The sequence below is a fragment of the Phaenicophaeus curvirostris genome, chromosome 1 (assembly GCF_032191515.1).
Source record: "Phaenicophaeus curvirostris isolate KB17595 chromosome 1, BPBGC_Pcur_1.0, whole genome shotgun sequence".
Classification (NCBI taxonomy): domain Eukaryota; kingdom Metazoa; phylum Chordata; class Aves; order Cuculiformes; family Cuculidae; genus Phaenicophaeus; species Phaenicophaeus curvirostris.
Genome location: NC_091392.1, coordinates 23,699,682 through 23,717,102, shown reverse-complemented (window position 1 = coordinate 23,717,102; position 17,421 = coordinate 23,699,682). Strand labels below are relative to the sequence as shown.

General features: G+C 47.6%; 2 protein-coding genes across 5 annotated transcripts in view; both read right to left on the bottom strand.

The window, feature by feature from the left end:
* Positions 1-238: 238 nt before the first annotated feature.
* On the bottom strand, positions 239-2,684 carry FEZF1 (FEZ family zinc finger 1). The gene is made up of 4 exons (XM_069850059.1): positions 1,873-2,684; positions 1,537-1,671; positions 1,122-1,254; positions 239-537 (listed from the first exon to the last, which is right to left on the bottom strand). The coding sequence occupies exons 1-4, from the start codon at positions 2,665-2,667 to the stop codon at positions 239-241; spliced, it is 1,362 nt and encodes a 453-aa protein (XP_069706160.1). The 5' UTR covers positions 2,668-2,684.
* Positions 2,685-10,672: 7,988 nt separating this feature from the next.
* CADPS2 (calcium dependent secretion activator 2) overlaps positions 10,673-17,421 on the bottom strand; it is a 313,820-nt gene continuing 307,071 nt past the window's right edge. For all 4 annotated transcript variants that reach the window (XM_069850643.1, XM_069850660.1, XM_069850652.1 and 1 more), the window contains 2 exons: positions 14,357-14,461; positions 10,673-10,983 (listed from right to left, as the gene is read on the bottom strand). In XM_069850643.1, coding sequence (XP_069706744.1) covers positions 10,813-10,983; positions 14,357-14,461 — 276 coding nt within the window. In that variant the 3' untranslated portion in view covers positions 10,673-10,812. The remainder of the gene's footprint in view (positions 10,984-14,356; positions 14,462-17,421) is intronic.

Here is a 17,421-nt window from a genome sequence, read left to right as displayed (position 1 = left end):
CCCAAATAAATACAGCAGAAATTGGCTTGACGCTTTCTCTCTTTTTTTTTTCTTTTTTTTTTTAAACCATCTCTCCAACGACAGCAAAAAAAAAAAAAATAGAGTCTTTAAAAACAACCAACAAAAAAAAAATTAAAAAGAGGAAACAGTCAGTCCCGTAAACGATAGTGGCGATATAGAGCATAATACACAAAACCGCTGAACAGGTGCATGCAGAGAGGCGGCGGGGGCTGCGGCCTCAGGGCGGGAGCGGCGGCCCCGGCAGCAGCGGCCCCGGGGGGGGCGGCTCGGGGCCCCCCAGCTCTGCCGGGGCCCGGGGCAGCCCCAGGGCGCTGTCGTGCAGCTTGCGGACGTGCTTCTTGAGGTCAAAGTTCCTGCAGAAGCCTTTGCCGCAGGTGGGGCAGGTGAAGGGCTTCTTGTCGTTGTGGGTGTGCATGTGGAAGGTCAGGTTGTAGACCTGGTGGAAAGCCTTGTTGCAGATATTGCACTTGAACTGCTTCTCCCCGCTGTGGGTCAGCTTGTGGTTTTTGTAATTGCCTGGGAGCGAAACGAGAGGGGCGAAGGGACCCGGGCGTGAGAACAGCACGCTGCAAAGAGGAGGAGGAAAAAAAATCCCCAAACCTTCTCCCGTCCTGAGCTCAGCTTCAGCCGAAAATGACCGCCCATCTCCTAGCAAACACCCGCCTTCTCCCCGTCCTCCCGCGGCTGTTCCTCCGAAATTAACGAATAAACGAAAACCGTACCAACTGCAGCTATAAACCACCTGTCTCAGCCCTCCCAGCAACACGAGGAGACAAACTAACTAACCGCCTGCCCTCAGAAGTGGGGAAAGTCGGCGAACTCGTTTGCCGAACCGCACCGAAAGCTGCGAGCTGCGCTGCGCGGAAACCCGGCGCTGCTCCTGCGCTCCCCAAAAACCAGAGCCCGGCACCGCTCCGTGGGCCGCACCCGAGGGGATGCGTAGGGGCTAGCGAGGCTTAAAATTAACCTACATCGCTAAGAACATAAACTCAAACCCAAATCAACTTTCCCTCCCTCTCTCCCCATCGCAAATTGTCCCGACGCTTGACCTCGCCTAGCGGGGGGGCCCGGGCGAGGGAGAGGGCGCTGCAGGCTGGTACCTTTCTGGTGAAATCCTTTGCCACAGAATTCACAGACAAAAGGTTTGTAGCCAGCGTGTATTCGCGTGTGTGTGTTCAGGGTCGAGCTCCGGTTAAAGGCTTTGCCGCACTGGTTGCACTTGTGCGGCTTTTCCTAGAGGGAAACAAACGCTGAGTCACCACGGCTCGTGGGTCGGTTTGCGGGGTCTGGGTGCGGGTACGCGGGGTCTGGGTGCGGGTTCGCGGAGTCTGCGCCTTATCTCCCAGTGCAGGGCACCCCGCGGTACCCACCGCGCTCGGAGCAAACGGGATCCCTTAAGGGCGCGGGCTGAGCCGCCCCGTGCACCTCGGAGCTCCCCCCCCAAAAAAGCGGGAGGAGAGAGGGCTGGGGGGAAGAGGAAAGGAAGGAAGGAAGGAAGGAAGGATGGAGGCTCACCTGGGTGTGGATGATCTTGTGCCGGCACAGCGTGCTCGCCTGTCTGAAGCCCTTCCCGCAAACTTTGCAAACAAAGGGTCTGGCTCCCGTGTGCACCGGCATATGGCGAGTTAAGTTATAATGTGCATTAAATACCTTGAGAGTGAAATCACACACACACACAAAAAATAAAATAAAATTAAAAAATTGTGATTAGAAGGCGAGAACGTCGACGGGAAGCCGTCGTCTAAAAATAAATCAAACAAGCGATCGACAACCCGGCGGACAGACAGAAGGACGGGGCGGGAGGCTGGGGAAGCAGGGAGGAAAAGGGAGGCGAGCTGCGGCTCTACTTGCCTTTCCACAAACTTCACACGTGAAAACTTTGGGCTTGCTGCTCGGGGAGCCGCGGCTGAACTCCGAGGTCTTGTAGGCGATTTTTTCCGAGAGGATCTGAGCGCTTTCTTTCATGTAGTGCTGCAGCTGAGCCTGCGATAAGTCCTTGAAGGCTACCCCCGCCGGGTACTTGTCCACGGCCGGCAGCACCAGCTTGTTGCGCTCCGCCAGGTAAGCCTTGGGCTGCGGGTGCAGCGGGGAGCTGAGGAAATAAGAAGCCACCGGGTGGATGTTGACACTGGAGGACGGGTGACAGGGGCTGTCGCCTCGGTTGAAATAGCACAGGGCTCCCATGGCGTGGAAGGAGGAGTGATTGACCACTCGGGGTCTTACCAGTTTGTACTGCTGCAAGGGCAGGGCGTCGCGGGGGAAATCTCCTTTCAGGCTCAGGGCACAGTTCAAGAGATCGCCGCAGCTGAAGGCGGCCGAGGGAGAGTCTAGATGAGCCTTCCTGGGCTCCGCTCCGGCCGCCGCCGCCTTGGGCAGGGGGTCGTACGCCACCGGGACAAAGGGGATCATGCAGGGGATGGAGGAGCTGAGGTGCAGCGGGTGCTTGGGGTCGCCTTTGGCCGCGGAGCCGTGGAGGAGCTGCGGGACGGGGATGGAGCGGGGCTCTGGCGTCCGCGCCATGATGCGCTCAATGGAGAAGGCGAGGGGCTTGGGCGAGCTGATCATGTTGCTCCTGGCAGACAGGCTTTCTCTGGACGGAGGAGTCGCTAGGATTTTGGTCGCCGTGTGGTGGCCACTATTGTCCATGGCTGGATTGCATTTGTTCGCCCGGTTTGAGCCGCTTTGGTAGACGCCTCTTTTTTTTTTTTTTCCTTTTTTTTTTTTTTTCTCCTCTCCCCTCTCTCTCTCTTTCACTCTCTCTGCCCCTTCTCTTGTCACTGATCAGCAAGTAGGGAGATGAGCATCGCCGCCACCATCACCAGAGCCTCCTCCGCGGAACCAGCCGCCTCAGCCCAGTGGACTCGCGCCAGCCCATCGCGGTTCCCTCCGGCGCACCAGTGACTCGGGACAATCGCTACTTATTCCTATCAATAGAAAGTGTTGTGTCAATAACGCAGCCAAGATCTCGCCAATCGTTAACTTCCAAGAGGAGAAGGTAAACTAGATAATTGCTCAATTGCTTCCAACAGTCAACAGGAAAAGTTTCCCCCCCCTCCAGTAAGCGGCTACTTTTCATTGGCGCCCGCGCCTCCCCCGCCCAGGGAAGGAGGCGTCTCTCCCTCCTTGCCTCTCTCCCCTCTGCCTCCCTCTCTCTCTTTTTTATTATTATTATTTCCAATCTGCTTAACCAGGCTTTAGAGGCCAAGCAAATCCGAGATCAATTTTCTTGTTTGGCTTTAAATGACATCATCTAAAAATCATTGTCCAAGTGCTAAATAGGGATGTGAAACCCAATTCAAGGGCAAGCGCCAGGGTATTTGTCAAACGAGGTGCTGCAGGAGAAGCGGCTGGAGGGGAAGCGGTTTGTTCCCTTGCCACTTTCCAGCCCGAGCTCTCTTTTTGCGTGGGGGGATGTGTGTCTGCGGGAGGGAGGGAGGGAGGCTGCTCTGCTCCTGGGACTGTTCCTCGCCTGCTCGCTGCTTTAAAGAACAAGGTCAGGTGGCCGTGAGCTTTTGGAAATCACAGTAAACAAATGAGCAGGGAACTTGCGAAGAGCAGACGGCGAGAGCGGCGAGAGGCTGTGCGGGAGCCTCCCGGCCCAAATCCAACGAGTGCTTGTGATTAATGTAAACCTGGGGCTGGGGATGAGAAGGAAAAGGAGGTAGGAGGAGAGAGCGTCTTTTTAAGCTAAAGCACTATTTAGAATAATAATAAAAAAATAGCCTGCATATACACTAGGTGTAGCTTCTCTGTCCTTAAATAATACATAAACAGCACAAATACTCAGAACTCAGGACCGGTAGAGATACTCGAAGAAATATTCTACACGCACACCGCTTATAGATACGTGTGCACCTGAACAGAAGCGCTGCCCGTGTGTTTCAGGGAAGCCTGTCGGCCCCGCTCTGGGCGAGCAGCCCCCGCGCCCGGGGTTTGTACTCACTGCGGAGAGGGCGGTGGGTGAGGGGCTTCTGCCTTCGCCTCCTGTCCCACCGCTCCACACTTCGGCGACGGAACAAGATCCCGCTCCTCCCGCCGGCCCGGGGCGACCGAGAGGCCGCTGCCGAAATTGCCGCGAGCAGCCGAGGGTCTCCCGGGGGCAGAGCCCGCAGGGGCCCCGCGGGGCGGCGGCGTCGCCCTTCCCGGGGGTCGGGGGAGGGAGGAAGGGGTCCTGCGTCTTGCCTGCGGAGGGGGGGCGCGGCCCCGCCGCTCGGTGCCAGCCGGGGAGCCCGCAAAAGGCCGTGTGTCCCCGCTACTCCCCCCGCCCCGGCCCGGGAGGACCCTCTTGCAGGGAAGCGGGAGCGAGGGTTGGGGAGGGACGGACGGAGGGAGGCATCCTCGGCCGATGCCGCCCCGAGTGACCCCCGGCCCTGCAGGAGCAGGACGAGGCGGCGCACCGGCTGTTGCGCGACGGGCGCTGCCGTGGGAGCAGGGGGAGCTGCGGAGGGAGGGCTGCCCCGCCGGCACCGGCCTTCGACGGCGGGAGAGGGTCCGGCCGTGCCCCGCGGAGGGGGCGCCCCGTCCCCGCGCTGCCCCGGGGCAGGCGGCAGGAGCCGGCGCCGACCCCGGGGGCGCTTCGATGGACACGGCCCTGCGGACCAGGGGCCCGAGCCGTGCCGGGATCCCCGGCCGCGATGCTCCATCCCCGCTCCCCGCTTTCCCTCAGCCGGGGCGGGCACCGCCGCCCCCGCTCCCACCCCCGGCAGACGGATCGCGGTGTTAAGACCGTAATTACCGCCTCGGATCGGGTTCCCGCAGCCGCCCGCCTCTTACCGACTGCTTCCAGCCCCGGCCGGTGTCACAGACCCGGGGGGGGGACAAGGCGTGGGGGACCCGGAGCCGCGTCCCCCCGGCGCTGGGCTGGGCAGCTGCCCCCGACCCCCGCTTCTCCGGGGCCGCGGTGCCTCTCGCTGATTCCGTGTCTGCCCGAGGAGAGTTTCCTCCTTCAGAGCAATTTGCACTTAATTCAATCTAAGCAAATTTCCTCTTGATTGGTGCTGAAGAAGGGAATTATTGCTGAGTGGGTTTTAGAGCTTCAAATCCCATATACTTAATATGTTAACAGCTTGCTCTTAACTGGTCTTTTTGGGATTGACTTTTTGACGTGTGTTTGAAAGTAAAATATGTAGTGTCATTTGAGCAGGGTAAATATCCCAAAGCAGCAATTACAGCCCTGCCATTACAATTACACTGGCCTCCTCGACACTGAGATGCGCTCTTGGAGGAGCGGGAGCCTGACTATTCGTTACTCCTTTGTGGATGTACCTCCCTTTCTTTCCGCAGCGCACACAGAACCTTGTGTTCCTGCCTGATTGTTAAATACCCACCTAAAAGGCATTTTACAAAATTATTTTTCTTTTCTGGGAAATCTTTCCGTTCTGTCTCAGAGGTGGAGCCTTGCTAGTGCTGGAGTAGCCCGCAACATGCTAAAATCAATGTCGATGTATTTTTCTTTAGCCCTGTCCCGAGCTTTGCCGCGATGCCATCGCATGTTTTTAGCAACGTTATGTATCTGCCGCAATGCTAAGACCCTCTAGCCGTGCTGGTGCAGGGAGGCTTTTTTTTTTTCTTTTTTTTTGAATTTTTTTCCGAGGCAGAGACATTTACAGACTCTGAGGGTGATGGAAAGTCACCTCTTGGCCGATTTCTTTTTTTGGTCTGCAGGCAGGGCCAGCCCCCCATCTCACCCCCGGGCTCTCCTAGGGGGTGGCACGTACCGAGCCCCGGCAGAAGGGGCTGGAGGGGGACGGACCCGGCCCGCCGGCCTCCCAGAGTTACAAAGCGTCGGAGGAATTAAGGGCAAAAGTTTTGCCTCGAGTCGATTTCGTGTTCTGCCCGGGAAAGCTGCTGTTCTCTTTTTCCCCGTAATCGGTTTTGCGTTTCATTCGCTCCTAAGCTATGTTCTTGATATTGCTCACTTGCATTATGATCATAACGTATCTCTACATGCGCTCAAAATCCGAGTCACCGGCGAATTCATCTCGTCGTCAGGATTACTCCAATCCGATCCCAGAGGCGATTAGAGGGAGGTAAAATACCGTCTAAAGCCTAATCTTTAATTTCTTCCTCCTTAATAAAACGAATAATTCCATTGCGTTTTTAAGTAAAAAATGAATTGAAAAGGATAATAACTCCGCTAACCTTCTGTTGCGGGTATTAATCTTTTCCTGGAAGTGTCTGCGCCTCGTACCCAGCCCCTCGGTGGGCTCCGAGCCTGCTCCCCGCGGCCGGGGAGGGGCAGACCCGGGCCGGCCGGGCTGCGGGGGGGTCTGACCGGGCGACATTAAGGCGGAGGGACCCGGGACGGCACGGAAAATGCTGCTGAGCACGGCCCTGGCGGCCCCGACAGCGCCCGGTCAGAGCCCGATTGCTGTTATTATAATAATCACCATCATTAGTAGGTTCGCTTCAGAAGCCGGGGGCGGCTCTCACTAAATATCAGTCCGAGCCGGCTTCGTGGAGAGGCGATTTCTCTCCGACACGGGCCAGGAGCCCCCGGGATCCCGTGTCCCGACGGCGCCGCCGCTCCCCGCAACCCCCCGCGCCCCCGACGCGGCCGAACGCACCGACCCCGCTCGTCAAAGCTCGGAACGAGCCCCGGGCTGCTGGGCTCGCCGCTCATCCCCGCTCGGGGCTCGCTCGTTCGCCGCCTTTCGAAGGAAAGTCAAGATATAAACGGGGAGAAAGAGCGGAGCGGGTGCCGGGGCTGCCGGCTGCGGGGCCGGGGGATCCCGCACCGCCCTCCTCCCGCGGGAGCGGCCGAGGGAAAAGGCGCTTGGGCTCGGCCGGGCTGCTTTAAGTTGTAAAACCTCAGCGTTTCCTCCACTGACATTTTCTCCGGGGAAAAAATCTCTCTCCGTAGGTGTGTGACTGTGTGCAGCCGCCCCGCACGGCGAGGGCATCTCTCCCCATCGGTTCCACCGCAAGGAAAGAATAAAGTTTTGCTATTTTTAACCGAATTCGTCACAAAAGAAAAAAAATAGTTGACACTGACCCGCCGCGCACGAGTGTTCCCGGAGGTAAAACAAAGTTTGACAGTACAGTACGTCTGCTACAGACCCCTCTAAACCGAGAGCCAAACGGGTGCAAATTAAGCCTTTTCACGTATAAAGCCTTTAATCACGTATAATCGAAATTACAAGTGACCCTCTACAGCGGCGCTCCCGGCCCTCCCGCAACTCCCGGAGCGGTTTGTGTGAGCGCGGCAGCCGCCGTTAATCTAATCAGCCTGGGAGGGGACCCGGCGGTGTCAGCAGCTCCAAAGGGCCCTTGGTGAAAGTGGCTGGGAGGGGCCAGCGGCAGCCGGAGCCGTGAGTGACACTTTCTCATTTGTTCCTTTCCCAGTTCAACAAATGTTTAGCCCCGTCGCCGCTAAATGAGCGCCTCGCGCTCTTTGGCTCGGGGAAGCTGTTTATTTTTAGGATTCCTGAATAGGATCAGGAGCAATTAATTTATTTTTTGTTTCCATTTCCTCCCCGAGCGTTGGGAGCTAACCGGGAGCGAAGCAAAGAGCCGCTCGGCTGCTGTCGGCGGCGCCGGGGCGCTCCGGGCTCCCCCCGACGGCCGCGGGGAGGGCGGGCTCGGAGTCACCGGGCTGCGGACGGGGAGCGGGACAAACCCCCCTGCCCCGCGCCGGGCTCCGCTTCGGAGTGTAGGGGGGGAAACCGAGCGAAAAATAAACAAACCCGGGAAAATAAGAACAAAAAGCGGGATTCGAGCCGGGCACGGACACGGGCGGCAGCTGAGCAGCCCTCAGAACCGCCCCAAAGCTAAAAACTTCGGCATTTGGGTTGTTTGGTGTTTCGGGTTTGGTGATTTGGTTGCTTTTTGGTTTGCCTTTATTTTTATTTATTTTTTTTTAAAGTCTCCATCGAAGCAAAACGCTCCTGGGAGCCCGTTCAGGGCAAGCGTCTCTGCGGGTCCCACGGGAGTCCCAGGTTCATTCCCTTTCCCACAAAACCAGTCCAGCTCCCTCTCCCTCTCCCACTCCTGCTGCTGCTGCCTTGCGCCTCCCACGATCCCGTTTGATTCCAAACGCCTTCGCAAGGTGCTCTCGGCGCAGGGAGGCTCCCCGGCAGCGCCCCCGCCGCACCCCAACCCCAACCCCCACCTCCTCCTCCTCCTCCTCGCCGAGGGCCCCGCATGGAGCTGCGGGAGGGAGGGAGGGAGGCGGCTGCCCCGCAGCCCGGCGCGGCGATCGCGGCTCTCCCGGCCGGGAAGGCGCCTCCGGCAGCCAAACGGGGATTTGAACAAGTTTATGAATCGGCTCCCGTGTCAGCGACGGTGCCGCTGCCAGGCAGGTACCCACCGGCCTTCTCAAGCGGGGAGATGGTTCACGGCTTCACAAAACATACTTGCTAAGGAAACAGGTGGATTAATAACAAGTGGAATGACCCTTGGAGAGCTGTCATATCTCTACCTGCCTTCTCGTGATGTCTGCTGTGCTGGACTGCTAATAATAACTTAGCAGATACTTCGCGTTCGAGTTAATTTCTCTGAGGTTGTGGAGAGGAGGGTGCTGGCCTCTTCTCCCAAATGACAGGGGACAGGACAAGAGGGAATGGCCTCAAGCTCCGCCAGGGGAGGTTTAGGCTGGACATTAGGAAAAAAATTTTCACAGAAAGGGTCATTGGGCACTGGAACAGGCTGCCCAGGGAGGTGGTTGAGTCACCTTCCCTGGAGGTGTTTAAGGCACGGGTGGACGAGGTGCTGAGGGACATGGTTTAGTGTTTGATAGGAATGGTTGGACTCGATGATCCGGTGGGTCTCTTCCAACCTGGTGATTCCATGATTCTATGAAATCAGAAAAATCTTGTAACTTCTTCATAGTTGCGTCATCTTTGGTTGGATTTTTTTACTATTCCTTTACTCATCTTGATCTTAGTGACAGATGTGTCTTACAAGTACTCCACGTAGATGAAATTGTATAGCAAAGTGCTCGACGTACACGGTGCACGTGTATCATACTTCATGAAATCAGAGTAACCGAGACCCACTTCAAGCCACAAATATTCATAAGTTATTATTTTTTTAAAAAAAGATGATGTCAGGGAGTAGAAAAGATTGACAAGTTGCTCAGGGGATTCCCCATCAGCCAGGGATGGTCCCACCAGCCCCAGACAGGGAGCAGGGCAAGCTGGGGAAGAGCTGGTGGCAACCCAATGACCAGATCACTAACCTGTTTGTAATCAACAGGCAGGGCTGAAGTCAATCCATGGATCAACAAGCAGGCACAGACGGGACTGTAGCTGAGTGAAAAACCAGCAGTTCTAACCCGGTGCTGGGGCAGAAAGCGACAGCCCTGGATGGAGCTGGAGGGGAGTCCCTGGGCAGAGGCGGTGAGTGGGTGTCCCAGGGCAGGCCAGTCAGGACCGTGCTGGGTTAGGAGTCTTTCCTACAGGTGGTTTGCTGCAGGAAAAAATATGCCACTTTGGGTTTCTCCCTAGACAGCTAGGGAGAAGCATAACTTGCCATTCCCTGCTTGGATGAGCTTCCCAGTGCTGTTCTTGTTCTCAGATTCTGCAGCCCCCTGTGCTTGTGACAGACCTCTGAAGTCCTATGGCCTGTTCTTGCAGGGAAACTTCATGCCAGCCCCATAAATCCTCAACAGTGAAGTATGACATTATTTCTCAGCAACCTTCCTTACTTCTTTTGCTAACATCTGTGTTCTTCCTAATTTTGTCTACACAAACCCAGGAATCAGTCATTTTCCATTTCCTTCTCCCTCCCCCAAAACTGCCAAACCTTGCATATTTTATAAGTCGTGTGAGTTTCGACAGATGAAAATGTGAAGTCTTTCCATCTCATATCGAGAGCACAGAAGAAAGAGGAGCAGGCACTGTCTGTTCATCTGCCTGTGAGGGGTTTTTGTTTGCTTTTTTTCTTTATCAAGGCATTGTGTCCTTGGATATTTGTTTGCTATATGCACCTGCTCTATGAAATAAATATATTTGCTATAAATCACTACGTAAACTAAATATAACTCTTTCAAAAAACTTGTTCTCATGAGGAATCATACAACAGTTCAAATAGTTTGAAATATTGAAAACATCTTTTAATTGTAGAATTCTATACAAATGTGGGTAGATACAGAAACGGTCACGACAAAATGTGTTCTTATTGCCTGAATTTTTTCACAGAAATAGAAACATTGATGGCAAGCTTACTGACATCCAACATGATGAGATATCTTTAAACTTGCAGAATGGACACAACACTCCTAAGTATTATGTATGTGTTTGACTGTCCTTGAAAACCTACTACTTACATACCAACCTCAAAATACAAAGAACCAAGATTAAAATTTTTAATGCACATCACATAATAAGGTAAAATTAAGCACAAAAAGGTAAACAAAGTGTGATCCTGAAAATACACTATTTTTTTACCTAGGGCACTGACTTATTCCAAGAATGATTTCCCGTATAGTTGGGTTTTGAGTGAGGCACACATTTTTTTTTTTCTACACAGGACATCAATATCTGATGGAGATACAAGAACAAATGGTAACAAACAAAAGGCAAGGAAACATAATCACAAGTGGAACTCAGACTGCATGCCAGTGTTCTTGCAGCCCTAAGCAAAGCTATACATTAAAATATGCTACAACCACTGTTCTCAAAAAGTCCTTGGCACTTTCCCTCTGATAATCTTTCTTTTTTTCTTTTTTAAAATTACATATCTGCACCTATATCATAAGGCAAAACTATAAATGCAACTACAAGGACAAATTGCCAAAAAAATTCCAAGTCAAAGATAACCCCCACCCTCCAAACACTTGGTGAAGTGCCATCATCCTTCCTCCTCATCACTGTCTTTCATAGTAATGCCCTGAAGTCCTCCTGCATCCGTGACTGAGACTGTGGCCTCCTCTACAGTCAGACGGCTGTGAACAGTATCGTAGGTTTTACTGTTGAGTGTTCCCTCCAGCACGCCTTGCAACCTGAAGTCGCGGTAGGTTTTCTGTGACAAAAATAAAACATCCTGAATTGGACTCAAGCAAATCTGGGCAGCCTTCCTTTACACACTGACCTTTTCCTGCATGCCAGTGGAACAGCTCAATTCCTCCAGCAGTTAGGGAACTATGATCTAGAGTTCGCTAAGGATTTTGCAGTCTTAGTTTCTGGGCTGTAGATTTTTATAAACTCCAGAGAGTCTGCAAGCCACACTTCAATGGTCATTCCTTTGAGAGACTGTGTTTTGTATTACATTACATTTCTATAACTGTATACTGATTTCTGAGTAACTTCTATTCGTCTTATTTATTTGATAAGAAACCATCAAAGAACTTTTCTAACCGCATACTGAATTGTGAATTTTGTTACAGGTACTTCAGTCATTTCACAGAAAACATAAACGTCTGACTCCTTCCTTATGATCTGATTTTGTTTGCACTTATCTTTACATTTATAGGCCAAATGTGGGAAAATACGATAAATTTTAGAATCTAGAATCTGTATTTTAGAATGTAAATGTTTCTCAGGTGCCTACTTCAGTCAGTTACTTTACATTCTAAATAATCTACGTATTTCCTATATTTCTTTCACTTGAGAAAATTTTCTTTCCTTGGCATCCAGCCTTCCTATCAACCAGCAGATATGACTTTTGTCTCTGAATTTCTATCAAGTAGTAAATCTGAGTGGAATTATTTTATTCATTGATGCTATGCTCAAGTGAGCACATGGAAAAAATCAGCTACTCTACTTTCTTTATTTTTAAGTTGTGACACATTTGAAATAATCTTTCCTCAAGTTAGCCTAAAATGCTGAAGGACAAGTTGATCTAGCTAGTTTCTTATTCTGTGCATCCTGTTGCCGAGAGTTCTCCATGTTTATGGAAGGGAATATGGGAAAAAGAAAATGGAAGATAATTAAGGGCTATCAGGCCCATTCCTCTGCTGGAGGAGACCATGCACAAACCCTTGAAAAAGAAAAAAGGGCTGATCTTATTTCACTCAGTACTTCAGAGAACTGCAAAAGACAGCTCTCGAAATCGGTAATATTCATCTGGCATAATTTTTTCTGCGACTGTCTATGATGATTATTTAAACTTCATGTGAATCACTGCAACTGAGATTTATTTGACTTTCATAGGTCAACTTCAGAGTCAATGGATGCAGCTTATGTTTTGCTCGCACACTCCTGTGAGTACCCTGCCTGGTCTTTTTCAAGTGTTACCATTGCATTCCCCTTTCATAACACTGTGCATTCAATTTCCTTTTATGCTGTTAACAGGTCCTACAGCAATTTCTTTCAGTTTTACATTGTATTTCTCCCATTCTCAGATCAGCACTCTGGGGTTCAGTCATCGCTCTTCTCTTGACATACTGTTGCAGGATAATAATGTTCACTTCCAAGCTTAATTTTTCATTTCTCCCTAACTTTCCTCTTCGTCCTTGACCCTTCTTTAGTCATAGCCCTCTGCACGTGTTTCAGACATCTATCGACACCTTTATGCCACCATCCCTCAGTCTTGGCTTTAATGGGAACAAGCAATGTTTTCTTCTCCAGTCATTCTTTATAATGCCACTACCTTTGCTGCATCCAAACATGAAAGAATCATCTGTTTCTTATTCATCTCATATCACTTAAAAATTAACTCCTATTTATCTTTTGGAGTATTTTCAAGAGATGAGAGGGGCAACACAGCTTCTCAGTTTTTCCAAAAACAAACAAAGAAGTCCCTCCATCCTCTCTAGAGTCTGGAGGAACAGTGCATCCTCGCTTGCCTCTTCCCCAGCTTGGCTGTGGCATTGATAGTCTTATAGTCTACTTGAACCATTGTTTCTTATTTCCCAGAAGCATCCCCCAGGAGGAGTTCCTGTTTTTCCAGTTCTGCTATCTTCACCCACCAAAACGCAGGTGGACAAGATTTTCTGTCTTCCAGTACGTTGCTTGGTACCTCTATGACTTACATTATCTTCTTCAATCATCTGTATTCACAGAGGGTGCCATGGAACAACACACTTGGAATTCAAGCACAAAGCAAACGAGCTGTACAGGCACAGAAAGGCTACCGACATAACCAGTGTTTTCCCATCGCTACCAAAGCCTACGTCTTTTCAACAAGGCTAATTAGTGCTCCAGGCTGCAGAAGGAAGGCTGGTTAACTGCTGCTCTTTCACCTGAACTTTAGTTTTATAAGAGCCTCTTCTTTTAACCGGCTGGGTGATATTTAACTGGTATAATTTAGTCTGCCCATTCTTGCATCTCACTGGGCACAGTTTTTAGATCCTATAACACTTCCCCCCCAGAGGATGATTGCCTTTACTTGAGAATAGCTTTAAATCTTTCACAAGAGCCATTTATTTCAACCACAAGCAGCAAACAGCTTCTACCATTTTGGCATATAACATAATGATGAACCAAATCCTGTTCCCAGAGAATTCAGCTAGGATCAAAAATAGTAAAGCTAAGCTTAGGTGGTTCAGCAAGCCATGATGACATCATTTTTATGGCTGTTTTCTGGCATCCCTCTTTTTTTTTCCTGCTTAACTACTGAATTGTGAAACTTGCAGTTGCAATTTTATTGTCCATGAGTTAAAATGCTTCTGACTTTACAGGCTTGCATGAAATTAATGAGAAAATATTTTGAAGAAATCAAGGTCAGCATTGACAACAGGTGCTTCTTATTTCACTTTTATACAGATAACAAGAGTGTTCAGTGTTAAACAAGACAGAATTAAGAAAAAAAAACCTGAAATGGCCTTCTGTCTCTTGCCTAGGGTTATTAACTGAGATCTGAAAGGGATCTAGAAGGAAATTTTCTTTAATTGCTGGTTAACCCATAATTTGCTATTGCAAAGTATTTTATACTTTGTTCAGAAACTTTTGACGTTGGTCAGTGTAAATGACTGAGGACTGGACTGGAGGGACTGGCTTTCTATGAAACCATACTCAGAGGATGAAAGATCAGAAAATGTTATCTAATATATTGAATATTATTTTCCATAAGACAGATAAAATAATAATGTGATTATTAAGGTAAAACAAAAAAAAATCAGTAACATGACGAAAATAAATTTATTAGGAATGTCATATTACGCTGCTGTCTGGATAGTAGCAATCTGTTAAAATTCCTTGGAACAATTACAATTGTCACTGAGTCTAGAATAAATGACAATTACTAGTGCACATATAATTAACATCAGAGGTTTTAATAAATTGTTTTTCTTCTCAAATTTGCAACTGCTGTGGAAAAAAGAAACCCCAAACCAAAACTACATAAGGTTGCAACTTTATTAGAAATTTTTTAACTTTTAGAGAATAATCTATGTTAATACTTCATCACTTTTCTCTCTTTACCATGCAGTCTAACTCAAATAGCTTTTATTTACCTTCACGATCTTGATGAGAGTCTTCAGCTGGTAGACGTGAAGCTGAAGGTCTAATCTATCAGCCAACCACACGCATATGACCTTCATGGAGCTGCTATACCATTGCTGAAAAGGATAGAAAAACCAAAACACCAAACAACCCTGCAGTATTTATTTAACAGATTTGGTAATGAGAGGTAATGAAACACTTCGAAATGATCACAGATCAGCACTGAAGTCAACAACGATATAATTTCTTGTTAAGAGTATTGCGTGTGTCAGTAGAAAATCAAACAACTTGACCTAGATTGTTCTTTACATGAATTAGCAACTGCAATTTTATCTTTCAGTCACAAGATTTTCAAGCTGAATAGCATTATGCACTTTGCTGTCTCTCAGTAGGGATGGATACTAAACACACAGTTACATGAGAAAATTGACAGATAAAACAGCAAGTTAAAAATACAAGTAGGGTATCTTGAGAGAGATTTTGCAGTACCTAGATTTTCCATTTCAAACAGGAAGACAGCATCAAACTTAGAATATGGAATTTGTCTTGTCTTTTTATTTATGTTTTTTTTAAAATCATTCCTTTATTAAATAAAAAGAAATCAGAAATCCATGGGAATTGTATTTAAGTATTATCAAAACAGCACTTCACCTCTCCCAAAATAAACAAGATAAGATTTTGTTTTACGTTAATTACTAATTATAATTACAGCCTACCTTACTTCCTTTTTGTGTCTTAGGCATGGGTATGTTTTCACTCAAAGCTACACAAATGGGTGCCTACGTTATTGTAAAAAACTACACAGATCCAAATAGCTACTATAACAGTTCTTTCACATTAACTGGATTAAAAGAGATTTTACTAAACATAGTTGTGGCAGTTTTCCTTGCCCTCCTGTAAAATACCATCCAGATGTCATTTAGTTCAGCTGTAAAAAGGAAGGGATTTTTTTTCATTTTAGCAGTGAGAGATTAAGAGAGTTTGTGTCATAGCTCTGTTTCTAGTCTCTTTCCCCACAGGGAAGAGGCTTAAATTCTTTTCTAATGCAATTTCCTGTGTCTTTACAAAATACACAGATATGCAAAGAAAGGAAACATCGTGCATACTTGAAAATGCAGCATGTTAGGCAATGTATATATCGGGAAGTAATTCAAAGAAAGGATCTAACATGTCTCATGAGCCATCTGTACATTAGCAAATAAAAGAAAATATACATTGAAAAAATGAAGAGAAGTTACTGGCTGCTGGATGTAACAAAAGACAGAAATAAAAATCTTTAATAAAAATGTTAGGTCTACGGTGCAAGCTTTAAATAGAGTAATTATATATAAATACTTTTTTTTGCTACAAGAAAAAGCCTCATCTCATTGTAACTATCAGTTTTAAGGTAAGTTTGAAATAGGAAACAGTGTATTTTAATCATAAATCATTGGAAATAAGTTACTTTCACATTTTTTAGAGTTTGTCCTATTATTTCCCTATTTTACAGCAGTGAACAAACACATCACACAAGATGCAGAGAGCTGCACATTTAATAAAAGTAGTTTCATTTAAAAAAAAATATGGGACTGACTTTGTATCCAGAAAATACTGCCTTTTTTATCACTGTGTGACATTCTTACGCTATTTACATTATTTCAACCCAAACACCCATGTTGGTTTTGATTTCCTCTGTAAGTACCTGTAAAGTATTTTTATTGTGACAGAGTTGTTACTAAGTGGCAGCTGTAAACTATATGACAGGTGGTGTATGTATACAGATGTCTAGAAACTAAAACACAGTTGAGCTTATTCATTCGGGGAACTCTGTTGATCTAGTAAACATAAAAATTCATATGCCTAGCATTTGACCCAGAATATCTATTGTCATTTCCAATAAGATGAGCCCAATTATTATACTATTACTCAGACTCTACAGTTGTTAATCTTTAACATAAGCACGGTTGAGAGAATGATTTTAGTAGCAGTGTTTTCTCGAAGCTGATATTCTTCCACAAAAAAATTTCAATAACACATCCACAATGTATTTGGTTTCTATCAAGGAGAAAGCAGAAGGGGGTCAGACTTGCTGACACGAACAAACTACAGACAAGATCAAAAATTCCGTGATCAGTTACCCCATGCAACACGCCTGAATGGTGCCTGATCACTGAAAACAGACCCACTTCCAGTTTTCCTACAAAATGTTTTTTAATGCTCAGCCACATTATGTAATTAAGATGGATGCAGTAAAAATTAGACTCTGTATATATCTGTGATATGCCTACATGCACTGAAAACAAAGCTAAGAAATTGGAGGGAACTAATTTTGCTACTCAAATTCGTGAATGAAAACAATAGAATACATCTTCCTGACTGGTTTTAATACATTAAACTTTCAGTAGAAATGTTTAATTTGGTGGTTGTGAAATGATACTATGGTACTTGCATACACTTTTTGGAAAAATAGATGACTGCTATTATATTAAATAGAAAAGGATGTATTTTTGTTCTGAATTGTCACAACATTTTTAATAACAATTGCATCCAGTATATTTTACAGTCCCCACAGAGGTACTTGTGGATAAAATTCCTGTTCACTGTTGGCCTTATACCCCCTAATTTTGAGCACTTAGTATATGCTGAAGCTGCATAAGCATAAATCTGCTGGACTTCCTAAGAGGAAAAGTAAATATTTCCATATTGCTTCTTTTGGAGCCTGTTAAAATGCACAGCACTGCAAATGCCTCTCAGAGGTGGAATCCAAGGCCACACGTATTGACACCCATGAGCATGTTACAGAGGTAGGGATGCATCTGCTGTGGCTTATAGGAATCTATTAGAAACTCACAACCTTCTGTGATGAGATAATAGTCCTGAGATTACACAGTTCTAAAATAGTAATAATAATAATAAAAAAATCCTTCAAACTGGTTTTAAGAAAAACTCACTTTCCTGCTAGTAAGAATAGCACTGAAAGGACGATGTGACTCTTGCAGATGTCAGTGATACGGTATTAGTGCCATATTCTTTGCTGTTGTCTATGCAAGAATAAAACAGCAAGCGTTTATTATATATTTTTTTCACATCAGCACAT